The following is a 17,038-nucleotide window of genomic DNA, read 5'->3' on the forward strand; positions in this document are numbered from 1 at the left end:
TTTTAGTCATAATGAGTGCCAAAGTGACATTTGGATGGCGACTGTGGCAGCAGTACTAAAGGTGACTGTCCATTTCCGACCGCAGCTGCGCGACTGCACCGACACTACTGCAGCGGCCTAAACGCGTCGGTGTTATTGTCAATTTCCATAGTAAAATGAATGACGATATCGACTGCACGTAATATGGTGATTTTAACGTATTTTGGAACCGCAGCTCCACTACTGCTCCGACACTACTGCAGCGGCCTGAACGCGTCGGTCTTATTGTCAATTTCCATAGTAAAATGAATGACGATATCGACTGCACGTAATATGGTGATTTTAACGTATTTTGGAACCGCAGCTCCACTACTGCTCCGACACTACTGCAGCGGCCTGAACGCGTCGGTCTTATTGTCAATTTCCATAGTAAAATGAATGACGATACCGACTGCACGTAGCATGGTGATTTTTGCGTATTTGGTGTATTATGCAACTGCGGCTGCAGACCGCACGTCAAATCTGTCACCTGCACTGAAATGTCTTTGGTCACAGATATTACTAGTTCTAGCAAGGAGGATATAACCGCTACGTTGTAAGGAGTTTACACCCACGGATAAACAACCCCGATCGAGTAGGTCAAAGAGTAAAGTAAGTATATGAGTAGGTACTATCGGGATTGTTTATCTGTTAATTTTATTGCTAACCTATATTGAGCCGTATCACAGAGAATGATAGGTCTGAATAAGAGAGCGTCAAATCCGGAGAGATAACTTTAGCCTGGCAAACCTAATTTGTCAGTAAATAAAAACATTTTGAGTGCTAGTACTAGCCTAAGACAAAGATAGTATAATTCTCTCTGTTTATGTTTCAAATGAGACAGTCCCTGGCCAATCTATAATTTTACTATAGTCCAACAAGAAATTGTAGAAAATTATTGAGGGCGCCACTTCCTACGTAACTGTCACATTTTTGACGTAAAATGCTTAAACATGGCAACAAGTAGTATGGAATTTTTTTGTTCCATTTTAATTAATTTCTACTATTTTATGTCACACTATACGTTATCAATGAGGGCTAACGCGTATGAATTCGCCGCTAGAGGCGCTAGTGTAGATGGTGGTCTTTTCCATAGTTCGAAATGTCAAATGTCACTTGTCACTTCAATGACTGACAGCTGTTCTATAGTCTTTTGGACCACCATCAACAGAGGCGCCAACTGGTGAGCAAAAAAACGATAGCCCTCATTTCTGTATTCTGTGGCTTCCTTATTTTTTTAACCAACTACTCCGATTTCTTGATAAATTTCTTATGACAAAAAGCTGACCTTACAAAACTACGAACTGACTAGTAAGGTCAGCTTCAAACGCGAAGCACTTCTTACGTTTGTTCCTTTATTTGTCTTTCCATCGCTCGAATGCGAAGCTGCTGTAGAGCATACATATACACAGCACCAGGGCCAAAACATTTACCATCATCGCTTAATATGTAGTAGGTACAGATGTTGTGCATAATTATTTTCCATAGTATTTTCACGGAAACGTGCGAATGTGTCTTGCTATTTCAGTCAACCTCAGTACAAAAGGTACTGAGGTTGACTGAAGTAGCATGATAAAAACGAACGTTTCCGAGAAAATACGATGGAAAACAATTATGCACTATATTTGTACATTACGATAGAAGTGCGAAAAGTAGGAAATTCACAACGAGTGGCGAAAAATTAAAACACGACCAAAGGGAGTTCCGAAACACACGAGACACAAGTTCCGAATTACCTATTCGCATGTGTATGGTATAACGTTTTACAGCACATACTATGGCCCTTAAAATTTTGAAATTGTCACGTAATAAGCTAATTACCGCACTAGTGCAGTAAAGAAGCACCAAATGTACTGTAAGTTCTCCAGCCAAGGTGAGGAATAATATCTTTATTTCAAGGAGTATCATTTGTCTAGATTTCGTTTACCATAGTAAATATAGTAATCGCCCGCCAAGATTTCCCAGATTTTTAAAATTATACTGCCAAAGCTGCTTTTATTCCAGCATACAGTCTGGCAAAAAAAGAGTAGAAATTAAAAAGTGGCAAAGAGTAGAAATTAAAAAGTAGCAAGTGGCTGTAGTGTCGTCCCTTTCAAATCAATCTAAGAAAAACGGGACGATACTACAGTGTTGCCACTTTTTAATTTCTACTCTTTTTTGCCGTAACTTATAGAAATTTAAAAAAATTACAGATGTCTATGTCATGGTTCTCGCTCGGCATGTTTCACCTCTTTCCTACTTGTTAAGCGAAAATAAAAACTGTACACAAATAGTAATACATTTAATTTTTAACTTTTTCACTGGATGGTCCAATTAATTAATATACTACTTATTATTCTTACCTAGCTTATTGCACTTTTTACATGTAGAGAATTAATAAACATCTAAAATCATTTGTGTAATAATAATGTCTTCTTGCTGCCAGAACAAAGTCAAAACAGTTGTCAAACCCTGTGAAGTCCTGTGAGCAACAATAATAACCGACTAAATTACGAATATTCTGCTCAGTATGTATTAAGCAATTTATAAACTTGTTTTCTAATTAGACGTACTGCTTATGGTTAAAATGCATATATATGGAATGTAATTATGATACATTAGCTACTTGAAAAACATGAGTGTTTTTACAGACACTGAAGAAGAAAAATTGATAAATATTGTAATTTCTCACGATATATTGTATAATCCATCTCATAGATATTATAAAAGTAATATTATTAAGGATAATGTGTGGAATGATATCGGTCGTGAGATTAACAAAAATGGTGAGTACATCATTATTTTGCTTCAATTTATTTATCTGCAAATTGAAAGGTAAAATTAAATAATAATTAATTTGTGTAAGAATGCCCAATCATTATTTATATTTATATGCCTCTCCATATCTCGGTACAATGGGGTCCCCGACATTTGGGAGGCGTGCGTGGGCCCCTAGCCAATATCGATCGGAGAAGCCCTTTTAGACAACTTTGATGTCATGTCCTGTCCTGTCCTGTTGGAACCCATTCACGGGTTAGGTACAGCAATAGATATCCGTAAACCGGCCTCAGCAGGCAGGCATATTGTAACAAAATGCTAACACACGTTATCGAGGCAGGCGTTGACTTGCCGTTGACTAGATGGGCCCGTAAAACTGCCGATGCCGTCATAAAGACGACCAGGGGAAAAAATGGTGTGCGAGGCTCAGGGGTGTCGAGAGGTGTACGCCGCTTTCTACCCAGTGGCTGATAACAGCCACTGTGCAAACTCGCGTCTTATGCATGTTTCACTTCCACACTTGGAGCATATAGCTCTAACGGCTCTAACTGGACGGCCAACGAAGGCATGCCAGAGTTGAGAGTCCTGTGGGGTCCCCTGGGGGTCCACTACGACCGACGAAGACACGCCGGAGTCGTAGACCCTGAGCGACTCTCGGGAGTACTCAGGTCCGTGAGGTAATAATAATTTTGTCCGTTATATTTGGTCAATAGTATCTTGCCAGGAAACTGCGCCAATTGGGCTGCAAAAGAAATCTTTTAGTTTATCTCGGGCTTCAAATGCACAGATTCTACTATCGATACGGGCCAAATTTAACATGTTTTCTTCCGTATTATCATTTGGGTTGTAGATGTGGTATGGCAAATTATTGTTTTCCAGGTGCCCATCCCGTAATAGATTGTGTAAATAACACGCTGTAAATATCAAATCGTCCACTACATCTGGAGCCACAGCTACAGGTGTATAAAATACCCTGAATACCTGACTTAACAATCCAAACGCATTTTCCGTCACCCTTCGGGCTCTGCATATTCTATAGTTATAGATTTCTTTATCCCTATCGAGTCTTGCCGCTGTTCTAGCGTAGGGTTTCATCATATAAGTAGAAAGAGCGAAAGCTTCGTCCCCAACCAAAAAATGTGGCAATAATGTGTCAGTTCCCGGCAAACATTTCGGTGGGGGTATACCGAACGTACTGGTCATTATTTTTTTCCCCATTGATGATTTTTGGAATATGCCATTATCCGATTCCTTTCCGTATGCCCCAACATCAACTGCTACAAACTTGCAATTTGCGTCAACAATAGCCAGCAGCACAATCGAGTAGTAATTTTTATAATTAAAAAATAACGATCCAGAGTTTTTAGGGGCTCTAATTCGACAGTGCTTTCCGTCTATTCCTCCAGCGCAATTAGGTACGTTCCACCTGTGCCAAAACTCTTGTTCAATCCTTTTGAAATCGTTGGGTGAAGGAGGCTTCATTAAAAGTGGAACTAGTTTTTGTCTCATGACGTTCAGCACATGTTTTACTATACGCGCTATGTAGGATTCTGATATCCGATATGCCAGTGACAATGACCTGAATGTTTCTCCTGAAGCCAAAAATCTGTAACAAATAATTAGTTAGGTAGGTATACATTTGAAAAACTTTTCACACATAATACCTATGTTTTTGTGACAAAAACAAGTGCTTGAGAAAATGAAATATTGATAGCTCTATTATCGATAAGTCAGTCATAGATAAATAATTAAAATATGTAACTTCTACTTGCCAAAATAACTTGTAAATTATGCATCGATAGGTACATTATTTCTTTATTGCATAGGTATATTTGGTACTTAAAAATAAATAAATATAAATATTATAAGGACATTCTTACACAAATTGACTAAGTCCCATAGTAAACTCAATAAGGCTTGTAGTGAAAGCCGATCCCATATAAAAACCGCAAATCGATGTACAGGTTAGCGGTTTGGCACACGCATACTAGAGGTCAAAACAAAATTTTTGACCTGCAGTTCCTAAAAAAAATTCCCTAAGGAGGGTAGTGCTGAAACATTTATTTTTTTATTAAAAAAATATATTTTTTTAACCTATCGTGTGTGGTATCATACGAAAGGGCTTTTTGAGGCGATTCTAAAAATATACCTCATCATTACATTTCAGCCATTTTTTTTTATTAAAACAAAAATAATTTTCAAAACATAACAAGTTTGGACTCCTCCAGATACGATGGGGTAGATTTTTTTTGTACAAATGATACGTGATATCCTCATATCTAACCCCAAGAAAGCAATTTTGAAAATAATATCATTAACATATTTTTTTTTCAATTTTACAAAGTGACACAGTTCTACTTCAATACCTGTTTTACGAGACTTATGGAGCTGTACTGCAGATACGGTACATATTAATCATTAAATGATACGTAATATCCATATATTAAACGGGAAATACCTCTTTAACCCTTTAACTGCGCCTTTTCATCAGTTGGTATAGTTTGTTTAGTTTTTGACACAACTGATGAAAAGCCGTAGTTAAAGGGTTAAAGAGGTATTTCCCGTTGGATATATGGATATTACGTATCATTTTATGATTAATATGTACCGCATCTGCAGTACAGTTCCATAAGTCTCGTTAAATAGCTATTGAAGTAGAACTGTGTCACTTTATAAAATTGAAAAATTAAAAAAAATATTGTTAATTATATTGTTTTCAAAATTCCTTTTTTAGGGGTTGGATATGGGAATATCACGTATCATTTGTGATATATTGTACAAAAAAAATCAGCCATATCGTATCTGGAGAAACCCAAACTTGGTATGTTTTTTAAATTCTTTTTGTTTTAATTTTAAACAAATGGCTGAAATGTAATGATGTGATATATTTTTAGAATCGCCTCAAGAAGCCCTTTCGTATGATACCACACACGATAGGTTTAAAAAAAAATGTTTTTCCATACAAAAAAAATAATGTTTCAGCATTCCCCTCCTAAGGGATTTTTTTTAGAAACTGTGGGTCAAAAATTTTGTATTGACCTCTAGTATACGTGTGCCAAACGGCTAACCTGTACATCGATTTGCGGTTTTTCTTTGAAATTGGGGTCGAGCGGCTTCCACTATTGAGATGTGGGTAATCAGACAACAATATATATATATAATACAAGAACTTATATTGACCGGGATATGAACCGTGATTACCTTTTGTATTGTCATATCCCAGTCAATATAAGTCTAGTGAAAATAATCGTGAATCATTCAAAGCTGTTATAATATACAAATACTTAAATACATAGAAAACATCCATGACTTACAAATAAATGCCCTTACCGGGATTCGAACCCAGGACCATATCCACTAGACCAGACAGGACGTCAAAAATTAATCTTAAAAAAGTAATACAAACTTAAAAAAAAGGATAAAATAAAATATTATCCCTTTTTATATGCGCTAGCAACTGAAACGTTTGAAGTCGGTGCCAAGCCGAATAATTACTATTCTAACGAGTATTATATTAAATTACATTAAATTATTAACAGGTGTAATTACTCAAAGCTATCATGATTGTGACAACAATGATGAGTGACGCGATTATGTGGAGACTGTTCCTTTTTATACTTTACTACTCTACTCCGCTAAATTATTTCTTATTTGCAGCTGAAGATTGTAAAAAAAAATGGAAATGCATACGGGATAGCTACCAACGATTTAAAAAAAAACGTAAAGGCACTACAGGGTCTGCTGCTTCAAGACCCAATAAGGATAGGAGACACATTTTACTATCATTCTTGGACAGCATTCCCCAACATCGAGTTGGAGGTTCAAGTGTTACACCGACACAAAATAAATCGGAAGAAGAATACGATACAAGAGTGGAAGAGGATATTCAACACGGTACATTGACTGAAGTAAGCCAGGATTATATTTTACCCGATGTAGTGATAGAAGAAATTAATGGTTCGCAAGAAACCATGCTCATGCACAATGCTGAACAATGCAGTGAGTCGAATATAAGAATTATAAAACAGAATTATAATGCGTCGAATGCAACAGAGCCCACTACATTGCCAACAAAAAGCAATGTCAACAAAACATCCAAACCAAGTAAAAGACGATCCAATAATGATGACCTAATGAGTATTTTACAAGAAAGGGAAAAGGAACGCAGTGCCTTAATTAAGTCCATTACAATGAAGAAGACTGACGACGTTGATATGTTTTGCAGTCATCTTGGGGAAGTGTTGAGGAGTCTACCTACAATAACGAAGGCAAAAGCAAAGCTGGACATAAGTAATATCCTGGCGAAATACGAAATTATGGCTGCGACTAGTTCACTGGAAACACCGAGATTCTCATCCATCTCCAATTACTCAACCGGTTTTCATTCAACAATACCTACAGACATTTGTAGCTCATCATTTTCTGATAACCCAGACAGATTTTCGAGCTCCAGCAATGTACCGCAAACGTTATCACCAGTATTGCATAGTGGTAAATTCAGAAACTCATAGACGGAAAATTGTAGTTATGTAAGACCTACATCTACACTTCTGGCAAACTAATTTGTCAGGCGAAATATGAGAATGTAACGAATATTTTGATAATCTAATATAAAGAGTAGGAGAAATCCTAAGAATATAATATTATGGTTATAATTTTAGCGATAAAGGATATCTGCCCCACCAGCTTCACCACGTGTAAGAGCCCTAAGAGCCATAGTAGGTACTAACATTCATTCAATTGCTAGGTATTATAATTTTATTTTCACGGAACAACTCTTCAGATTCTGTTACAATGGTTGTTACTTTCAGATTTATATCCCATAATATTTTCATCAATCTGCAGATTGACGATGATAAAACTTTTTAAAGAATGAATTTACTTGTCATAGGCTTAATTTTCAAATATTTTTTTTTTTTTTTTTTTTTATTTATTTACATACACACAACCATCAATTACAGGAAATCCTAATTCGACAGTATGGAAATTGACACAAAAAAAATAGGTACAATACATTAGCTTACAGATTACAGTAGCACAATACGTAAAGCGTAGCCCTTGTGAGTTCGTTCAAAGAACAAGAGAACAAATCTAACTCGATCGCTACTCTATTAAGGGTCCGAATTGCGCGCGTAAAGGGGGCCTGGCGAAGGAGTTGCGTTCGAGCGAGCGGCTCGGCCAGCAGGCTCGGCCGCCGCCGCCGCCACACATACCGATCTGGTACGTTCAAACGCACCTCTGCCAGGACTCCAGGGTTGCACAACTTGCCCCGCACCAACTTAAATATATATGAAGCTAGCTCCAGCTCCCTTCTAACTTCTAGTTTATTGTATCCTACCATTCCTAACACGAACAACGTAGGATACTTTAACGGATAAAAAGGGTATACTCCGTATAATTTTAAATATATAAATCTAATAAATTTATTTTGGATGCGTTCCAACATTAACCTATATTTTGACTCGTGTGGACTCCAGATTGCCGCATTACCCTCCAAGTGACTCCTGACTATTGCCTCGTACAAGACACGTATCGCGTTAATATTAGTAAACCCATGAGCCTGCCTCATTACAAACCCCAGATTTCGGAAAGCCTTCTTACATACTGAAACAATATGGTCTCGAAAGGTGAGATCGGACTTCAGCAGCACCCCTAAGTCCTTCACTTCGCCGACGCGCTGCATCGGTGACTCTCCTAACACATATTGGTAGCAAAGTGGATTCCGAGATCTGGTGAATGAGACAATGGCGCACTTTGACACGTTAAAATTTAACCTATACGTTTGACTCCATTTGACCACTCGGTGTATGTCCTCTTGTAATTTAATACAATCAGAGCTGTCATTAACTCTGCGGACAAGCTTGAGGTCATCAGCAAAGAGTAGACAAATGGAATCTTTAACAACGTCAGGAAGGTCATTTATCATTAAAATGAACTCTAAGGGGCCCAAATTGCTCCCCTGACTTACGCCAGACTTCGTGAAATATGGTTCTGACACGTGACCAGCACAGTCCACATACTGGCGCCTGTTACTTATATAGCTGGCAAGGAAAGTAAGAGTATGTGGAGTGAAACCCGCGCTTGCCAATTTCACGAGTAAAACATCATGGTCGACGGTATCGAATGCCTTCCGGAAGTCGAAGTATGCCACATCCACCTGGTCTCCTGCATCCACTGCCGGCACTATATTGACCATGAGATGCAATAGGTTACCTGTGGTACTGCGCGCCTTCCGGAAGCCATATTGCGCATCAGACATTATGCAGCTAGCTTGGGCCTGAACCGATTGGTAAATCGCAGACTCAAATACCTTAGCGACCGTACACAATACTGCTATCGGTCGGTAATCGCTGGTATTCGGTCCGCCGCGACCTTTCGGTACAGGTACCACCCTGGTTAACTTCCACCTGTCAGGAAACATTTTAGATTGAAGGCAAGTATTAAAAATATAATGCAAAGGCTCAGCCAGAACAATACGACAGTCCTTAAAAATGTAAGGTGGGATACCATCTGGACCCGCGGACCGCTTGGGTTGGAGCGCTGCCAGGGCCCGCTGCACCTCCGCCAGCTCCAGGCTCGCGACGTGCACCCTCGCGCTGCTCGCCGTTGAGGAGGCGTCCGCCGCCTCAACTTCCAACCGAGCCGGGTTTGGATTGTAAACTGATTCAAAGAAAGTGGCAAATTCCCTAGCACATTCCTGATCCGATAGTTGGCGTCCGTTCACTACCAGCTTTCTTTTTATTACGTTCCCCCTCTTACTTCTTATAAAATCCCAAAAAGCTTTAGGTTCCCTTGCTAAATGTTTCTGAACGCGGTCCATGTAAGCTTCATGTGCTGCTTTTATTGCATTCTTTACAGCAGCCCTACACTTTGAAAATAACTCATAATTGTAATCGGTTTTACTCATTTTATATTGTTTATGCAATGTGTGTTTACGTTTAATGTCGCGAATGAGCTCAGCCGTGTACCACTCTGGGTAAGAATACCTAGAATTTACATGCTTTCGCTTTTTGATAGGAACACATTCATCCATAACTTTATTAATCTTGTTATAGAAATAATCCACTACTTCATTAGGGTCGTCGATAATATATAAATTACTCCATTCTAAGTTTGCCAACGAATGATATAGCATAGGGAAATTAGCCTTATAAAAATTCCAGCTATTGCAAAGCCAGTCTAAATTAGAGTCCAAACCTGAGTCGGACTCTGGCGCGCGGGCGCCGGCCCCGGCAGCAGGCGCGGGCGCGGCGATGCCGGCGACAAGCGGCGGGTGGTACGCGTCCACGGGCTGCATACACTCGTCGTCGCCGGCCGCGCGCACGCGCACGGCGCCGCGCACGCCCGCGCCCACGAGCACGAGATCGAGTTGTCTGTCGTTGCAATTAGGTATCTGATTACTCTGTTCGAACTCACAAAAAGCCAATAAATATTCATAATATGATGCAACATTACTGTTACAAGAGTACAAGTTAAAATCACCGAGTACGATGAGATTACCCTTATATTTTTTACATATATTTTCTATGAGTCTAAACATAGTAAAATATTCGTTCTCATCCGCTTGAGGAGGGATATAAACCACACAGCAAGCAAACATAAAATTACATCGCAAATGAACGGTTACACACACCATTTCAAACTGATAATTACTTAAGTTAACATCATTTTTAACTTCTCGTAGTTCATATCGTGGTGTGGCCACGAAAAGTACCCCGCCTTGCTTGCGGCCATCGGTCCGGTCACACCGCACAACATGAAAAGTAGGTGGAATTATTTCGGCGTCGTAAATCGAATCGTTGCAGCCAGTTTCCGTTATCGCATAGAAATCAAACGAGGAAGATTCCAAAAAACATAGAAAATTTGATGTTTTTGTCCTTAACCCTCTCACATTTTGGTAAAAAAAATCAAGCGATCTACTTTCCTTCCGTTTCATACTTTGATCCGCGAAACCACAACCATTCACTAAACTGGGATCCGTGGGGCCATACCGTCGGTTGATTTATAACTTGGAACATATTTTCCGGCACTCCTATAATAAATGAAGCGTAGTCCCTTTCATGTTTGTGTTTGATTTTCTGAACTTTAACACTTATTCCTGATCCACACTCATTCATTACAAGTGTCTCGACTTGTTCCAATGTTGTGTCGAGCGCTAACCTCCATACATGTAAATGTTTCTTGCGTTCCGAGGCCCGAATTCCAGATGATGTGTTTTCGCCCGTCATAAAAGTCTTTTTCCTACTAACTGCCTTCTTTGACTTATTATCGCCACTGGTATCCTTTGACTCAATATTAGTAGGCTGAGACTCCACCCCATCCAACAGAGTATCCACGCTGTTACACACGATGAGCGGTTCAACCGCTGATTTCATGGCCACACACTTATCGCCGCTGTCCGGTGCCGCTGTTGCCGGGGAGATCTTACGCCGCCTACCTTGTTTTTTGTTGCGAGTTACCGCGTCGGCGAATGATAATGCATTATTGTTATCCTTATTGGCAGTGTCTAACGGTGGTCCTGGATACTGTTGTTCCACACACTGTGTTACTGTCTGCAGCCTACTCATGTTTGAGATTTTTTCTTCGAGTACTTTCATTTGATTTAGTAATTCGTTTTTAGTGTCGATAAAAAGTGATTCAAGCTGTTTAAATTGATTATCCTGTTCCTCCAGACGCACCACTATTTCTTGCCGAAGGCCCCGTAGTTCTGTAAGTAGCTCAGTATCATTATTTTGAACTGGCATTGGACTTGCTGTTCGTGATGTCGGACGACTACCGCGCTGTGTATTTACAAATGCGCTGGTGATATATGTCTGGTTCAAAGCTCCAGGGTTCCGGATGGGAGTGTTGGAATTATCGCCTTTCGGCTTTAAACACGAACACTCCGGGCAGACCCATGAATCCTTGTAGTCTTCGGTGAAATTGTCAAAGTTCTCCGGCTGAATAGCGAGACATTTCAAATCATACATTTTATTACACTTTTGATTTGAACACTCCATAAACTGTATCGTAAATATAGGTTCACCACAACCGTTACACTTTGTTGACATTTTTTTGGAGACTAATTAACACAAATTGCGAACCGTAGACCAACTTATGCACAACGACACGTCCGACCGCTTCGGCTAACGCGCGCTTTATACTAAAACTAAGAGGAATATCAGTATTATGTTTGTTGTTGTTACCTATGTATTATGTAAAGTAATATTTTATTTTTAGGTATTTAAATATAAACTAAATTAAGTCGAATTCTGTTGGTTATTTTGTAAAATAAGAGGTTTAATATTTTATTTTAAAGTGAGTAAGGATGTACCTAATTGTTTCAATTTTCAATTAAATTGTTATTTTCAGTTATTCTGTTTTTCAGTATTTACCTAAAGCGACATTTACCATATTTTATAAGGTTCATTGAAGCATATGAGGCTCACTTTTATTTAAAATGAAATATTTTAGTAATAATCAGTTTATTATGTAAAACTCACTTTTGAAAAATACAAGTTTTATTAAAGTATTCGAGTCTTATCTAACCAAAAGTTGCATATAACCTTTTTTATTTAAAATTTATGAAGGATTATTTCGTACCTAGACACTTTATTCCTAACTCTAATACTTTTCTCAAAAATTAATAAAACCGTCATCAGATATGTCATGCTAAAAGGGGGGGTTGCGTCTGTGGGAAAGGAGGGGACGCTAGTGTGCGTAAAGCACCATACTACATTTAGGTCATGCTGGCTATAATTTGTTTGTGTTCCCTTATAACTTGACCGAATCAGGTAGATGAAATGTTTTTAAGAGGAAAGGGAATGATCACTTCTCCATACAAATGTAGACCTCATTTTTCTTCCTTGGATATTGACATTACCTGCTCTTTCAAAGTAGATGAGAATTGTGTATATTTTATTGTGTTTCAAATACATTTCAACCATGATTGTATATTGACATTATAGAAAATATGTTCGCACAATTTGATGTATTTTAGACACAGTAATGCTAATAATAATAACACATATGTGTTTGGTAACTGAGAAAGATAAATCTGTAATAAAGTAGTGCTAACACCGAACGAATATCTATCAGGGCCTGCCCATCATCGGCAATATATTTTTAATACAGTTGCTCAAAAAGTGCTACTTTACGTAGCTGTTTAGCGTACGGAAAGTTGGTATTCGCGAACTAGTGCTTTTTACACTGATTTAAACTTTCACGATTTTTACTCATTATTATTTACAACGACGGGACTTAATCGCGTAAAATAAGTATTAAACCCACCACGGGGACAACGCCGTCCTCGAAACGTCGGAGGTGGGTTTAATACTTATTTTACGCGATTAAGTCCCGTCGTTGTAAATAATAGTGCTTTTTACTTTCCATTTTTTTTTAATTTATACTTGTTCCAATTCATGACTACTTATTGATGAGGGTTAATATTAGTTTCCTTTAAACGTCGTAATCAAAATAATAAGTAATGTAAGAATACGAAAAATATACATATTTCATATTTTATTACTTACCTCTTCATCATTATAACACGTTAATTTTTAATATTGAATATTGAAAAACCGTTCTTAATAAGTTGTTTGAATGGAACGGAATAGCTATGGAAGGTAGAGGTAGGAATAGCTGCCGAAACGCCTGTCAAAGAAGAGGCGGTTTTTTCTTGCTGCAAGCTAAGTTTCCAAAGGCAAAATTCGATATTTTTTTTATTCCTTACTTTTGTTTTCCTTATTTTTTCGCAACTGTATTAAAAAAAACGTCGTTCGATACACGTGCGGAAATGTCATTCTTCACTCGTCCCGAGCTCGGCTCGTGGCAAGATATCTCGGTATTCGTAAGGTAGTGACACACTTTCCGCACTAGAATCGAAATGTACTATTTCCGTGACACATCGCCATTTCCGGAACCCGTAGGTTCGTGAACCACTTCGCAGAAATCAATGAAATGCCACGTCAGCGCCATACACTGAAATGAATAATGGTAACAGGGTGACTATGAGGGCGTCAGACAACCACCTTCAGTGCTGTCAGCGTCCCGTCCAGTTTCGCACTGCGCATGAAGTAAACGGGCTGTGAAGATGCGGCCTGGCCTATAGTTTTGAGGGGACGATCGTCGCAGACTTAAAAACTCCGCTGGCAGTGTCCACGTATCGTTGACGCTGCGCGATGCCGTATTAGGCTTTCTTACGGCCGATTAGGTAAGTACGTGATACTTTCGTGACCGCGCACTCCGTATGCGTCACAAATTCAACGATTCCCGCTGGCATATCGGGTAGTGGTAGTGGTCATGCATTTATTCAAGAGGATAGGGAAGGTTTCAAAATGTAAACTTACCTTAACGTTAAAAATAATTTTTCCTCGGCATTGATTGCTCTCTGGTATTTTGGTTGAATTTCGTCAATTATTTGGCCTAACACAAAGTTAAATTGCTGTTTATTTAGACGGCAATATTGGCGAAATAAATAATCGTCGCTTGACAGCTGGTTTTTTATTAATATTGTGTACGCTCCCTCGGTGGGACGGCACCTGTAGAATGGACGTACTGGGTTTCTTTTGCGTCTCGCACGAAGCATCACTAGATCATCAGACGCTTCTTCATTTAGAAGATATAACAAAAAATTATTATTGTATATATCCGACATGATGATGACAAGCAACTGACGAACGTTGGTTATGTCAACTGCACGCTGCAACAGCAGCAGTCACCGCGGCTTTCGCCGCAGCAGTAATGTCGCACCAGTAACGTCGCGACGCTAGTGCAGCTGCGGTCGGAAATGGACAGTCACCTTAATGCAACTTTACGGCTGCAACCAGTGTTGGCCGAAACGTTAATGCAATTAACCATTACCAGTACAAATTGAACCGCTAATTGTAACCGTCCGTTACGGGTTACGGTTCAATTTGTACTGGTTAATGGTTAATTGCAATTAACGTTCGGCCAACACTGGCTGCAACATTATAGCATGGCGATATTACTGTCAATTTCCTTGAAAAATTGAGTTGATGGAGCATTCCATGAAATTGTCTACCGTTGTCCCGTACAAACGCGAATTTTCTAGGAGTTTCTGTTTCTGTGACAAATGTTCAGAAATATGCACATAAAAATAATCGTCGGCTTTAAACGCCGATTAAAAAGTTGTAATACATGACATAAAATGCGTTTGTACGGGACAGCCCCATGGAATGCTCTTGATGTCGTTGCCACATTACTGTCGCTATTAGAACGTTGAATCCGTTACTGATATTAACTTTATTACCCGATTACTTTACCCGCAAAGCAAAAGGAGGGTTTTGATTTCGCTACAATGGCGGGCATACTAAAAGAGTCAGGCATAGCCCGACTTATGGAGCACGGTACAATGCGGGGCACCGAAGGTGCCCTCATGCTAAAGAAGTCATTATATATCATATATATTACATAATTATATCGTTGTCTGAGTACCCACAATACAAACCTTATTGAGCTTAATGTGGGACTGAGTCAAATTGTGTAATATATGTATAATGTCGTATAGTTCTTAAATAGTTATGTACTTACTGTACCTATTGTGTTGTTAAATGGGTAAGTCGCATACGACCACGGCTATCCTCTGAATTATCTCTTATTTAAAAAATAGTAAATATAAAATATTTTCTATAATTATGCGATTTTGAGATGAATTTTTTTACTTGTTTCATACTTTTTAGAGCACAATTTTTCAGTAGCTGGGTTTAAAGGGGCCCACTGACTATCAGTCCGCCGGACGATATCGGCATGTCAGTTAGAACAAAAATTTGACAGTTCCGAACAACTGACAGGCCGATATCGTCCAGCGGACTGATAGTCAGTGGACCCCTTTAGTTTTTGAACTAAATTTTATTTATTTATTTAAATATGAAATAAACGGTCACACAAAAAATATTGCTATAGTTTCTTCTCTTAATCTAGACCTATCTTGGCTTAGGTTCAGCCGATTAGTAAGAGGTTACAGGTTAACAGCAACTACCTCTATAGTCAGGAGGTCAGGACGCCAAGCACGACACTCGACATGGGATATCATAAATGAATTATGAATTATGAACCATTTCGAAATAGTGTACTGTGCTTTCTAACCGCAGTATCCGCAGATATAACAGTTCAACTACTGTCCGCGCGCGAATTCCGTGCACGGCTGAGGAATGAATGCAGGGGGACAGTAGATACGTCTGCCGCCCTACATTATGCGGTAAAGAGATTTGCGAACATTTGATTTGACAATTCATTTCCTAAAACAGTCCCATTTAGTTTGCAGCAGTTTGTAAATAATCCGATCATCTCTACTAAAATAATAAATGCGAAAGTCTGTCTGTCTGTCTGTCTGCCACGCATCGTGGAAAAGATTCAAATGAAATTTGGTATTTGGTAAGAAGATGGTTTGAAGTCCGGGGAACGCAGGAATTTTTACTAATAATCATCATCATCCCACGCCGACGAAGTCTCGGGTAGAAGCTAGTAATACATAATTATAAAAAGCGCAGTACACTATTTCGAAAATGGTCTCCATGTCCCAGCTTCTATAGCAGTCTGTAATGTACAAAGTTTAGCAGCAATTTGTCTTGCCGACTGGCTACCTACTAAACTATTTTCGTAAGAAATTTGGCACGGTTTTGCCGACGCAGAATATGCTTGCTTGCATCTAGTACTGAGAGATAAAACGATTCTATAAGAAAGAATTTTCCAACTTTGACTTCAGCGAAAAAGTGCTCGTAATGTGACCTATTCACTTTCTCGAAGCATTTTGCCAAAAGTATTACCACTTGCAGAAAACTATGACACACAAAAATAGAAGATTTTCACCTATATTGCGGATGTAGTCTATGTGTGTTTCCCGTTGGTTAAATTTTTGAAAATATTCTTATAACAGTGACCAACCAGTTACTTGGTGAATCATCAATGGTGAGTATTCAAATATACAACACAAGGTTGTAACACTATTGAACCTAGGCTAAAAATGTAAGCAAAAAATCTAAATTTATCTTAGTAAAGCGGTACATGCACGCCCTATTTTTACCTATCTATACCAAGAACAAGAAAGCTTGTGCAAAGAATATGCTTGCCTACCAGCTCCGTCAAGTAGATACCTATCAATTAGCAGATTTGGATTCAGTAGAGCGCCAAGCTTTTTGGTAATGATCCAGCTGTCAAAATCAAATCACGAAGCCTTTAAAACACCAACGTCTAGTCTCTTCGTACTTGGATATGTTTTAGTACATTACTACAGAGGCCGGGAAGGAAGGGGTTGCCGGCCGAA

General features: G+C 38.9%; 1 protein-coding gene across 1 annotated transcript; it reads right to left on the reverse strand.

Annotated features, from left to right (window-relative positions):
* Nucleotides 1–3,383: 3,383 nt before the first annotated feature.
* On the reverse strand, nucleotides 3,384–14,410 carry LOC134749074 (uncharacterized). The gene is made up of 3 exons (XM_063683980.1): nucleotides 14,103–14,410; nucleotides 3,945–4,381; nucleotides 3,384–3,517 (listed from the first exon to the last, which is right to left on the reverse strand). Exons 1-3 carry the CDS (start codon nucleotides 14,408–14,410, stop codon nucleotides 3,384–3,386), a joined length of 879 nt encoding a protein of 292 aa, XP_063540050.1.
* Nucleotides 14,411–17,038: the final 2,628 nt, after the last annotated feature.

Source organism: Cydia strobilella, chromosome 17 (assembly GCF_947568885.1).
Source record: "Cydia strobilella chromosome 17, ilCydStro3.1, whole genome shotgun sequence".
Taxonomy (NCBI): Eukaryota; Metazoa; Arthropoda; class Insecta; order Lepidoptera; family Tortricidae; genus Cydia; species Cydia strobilella.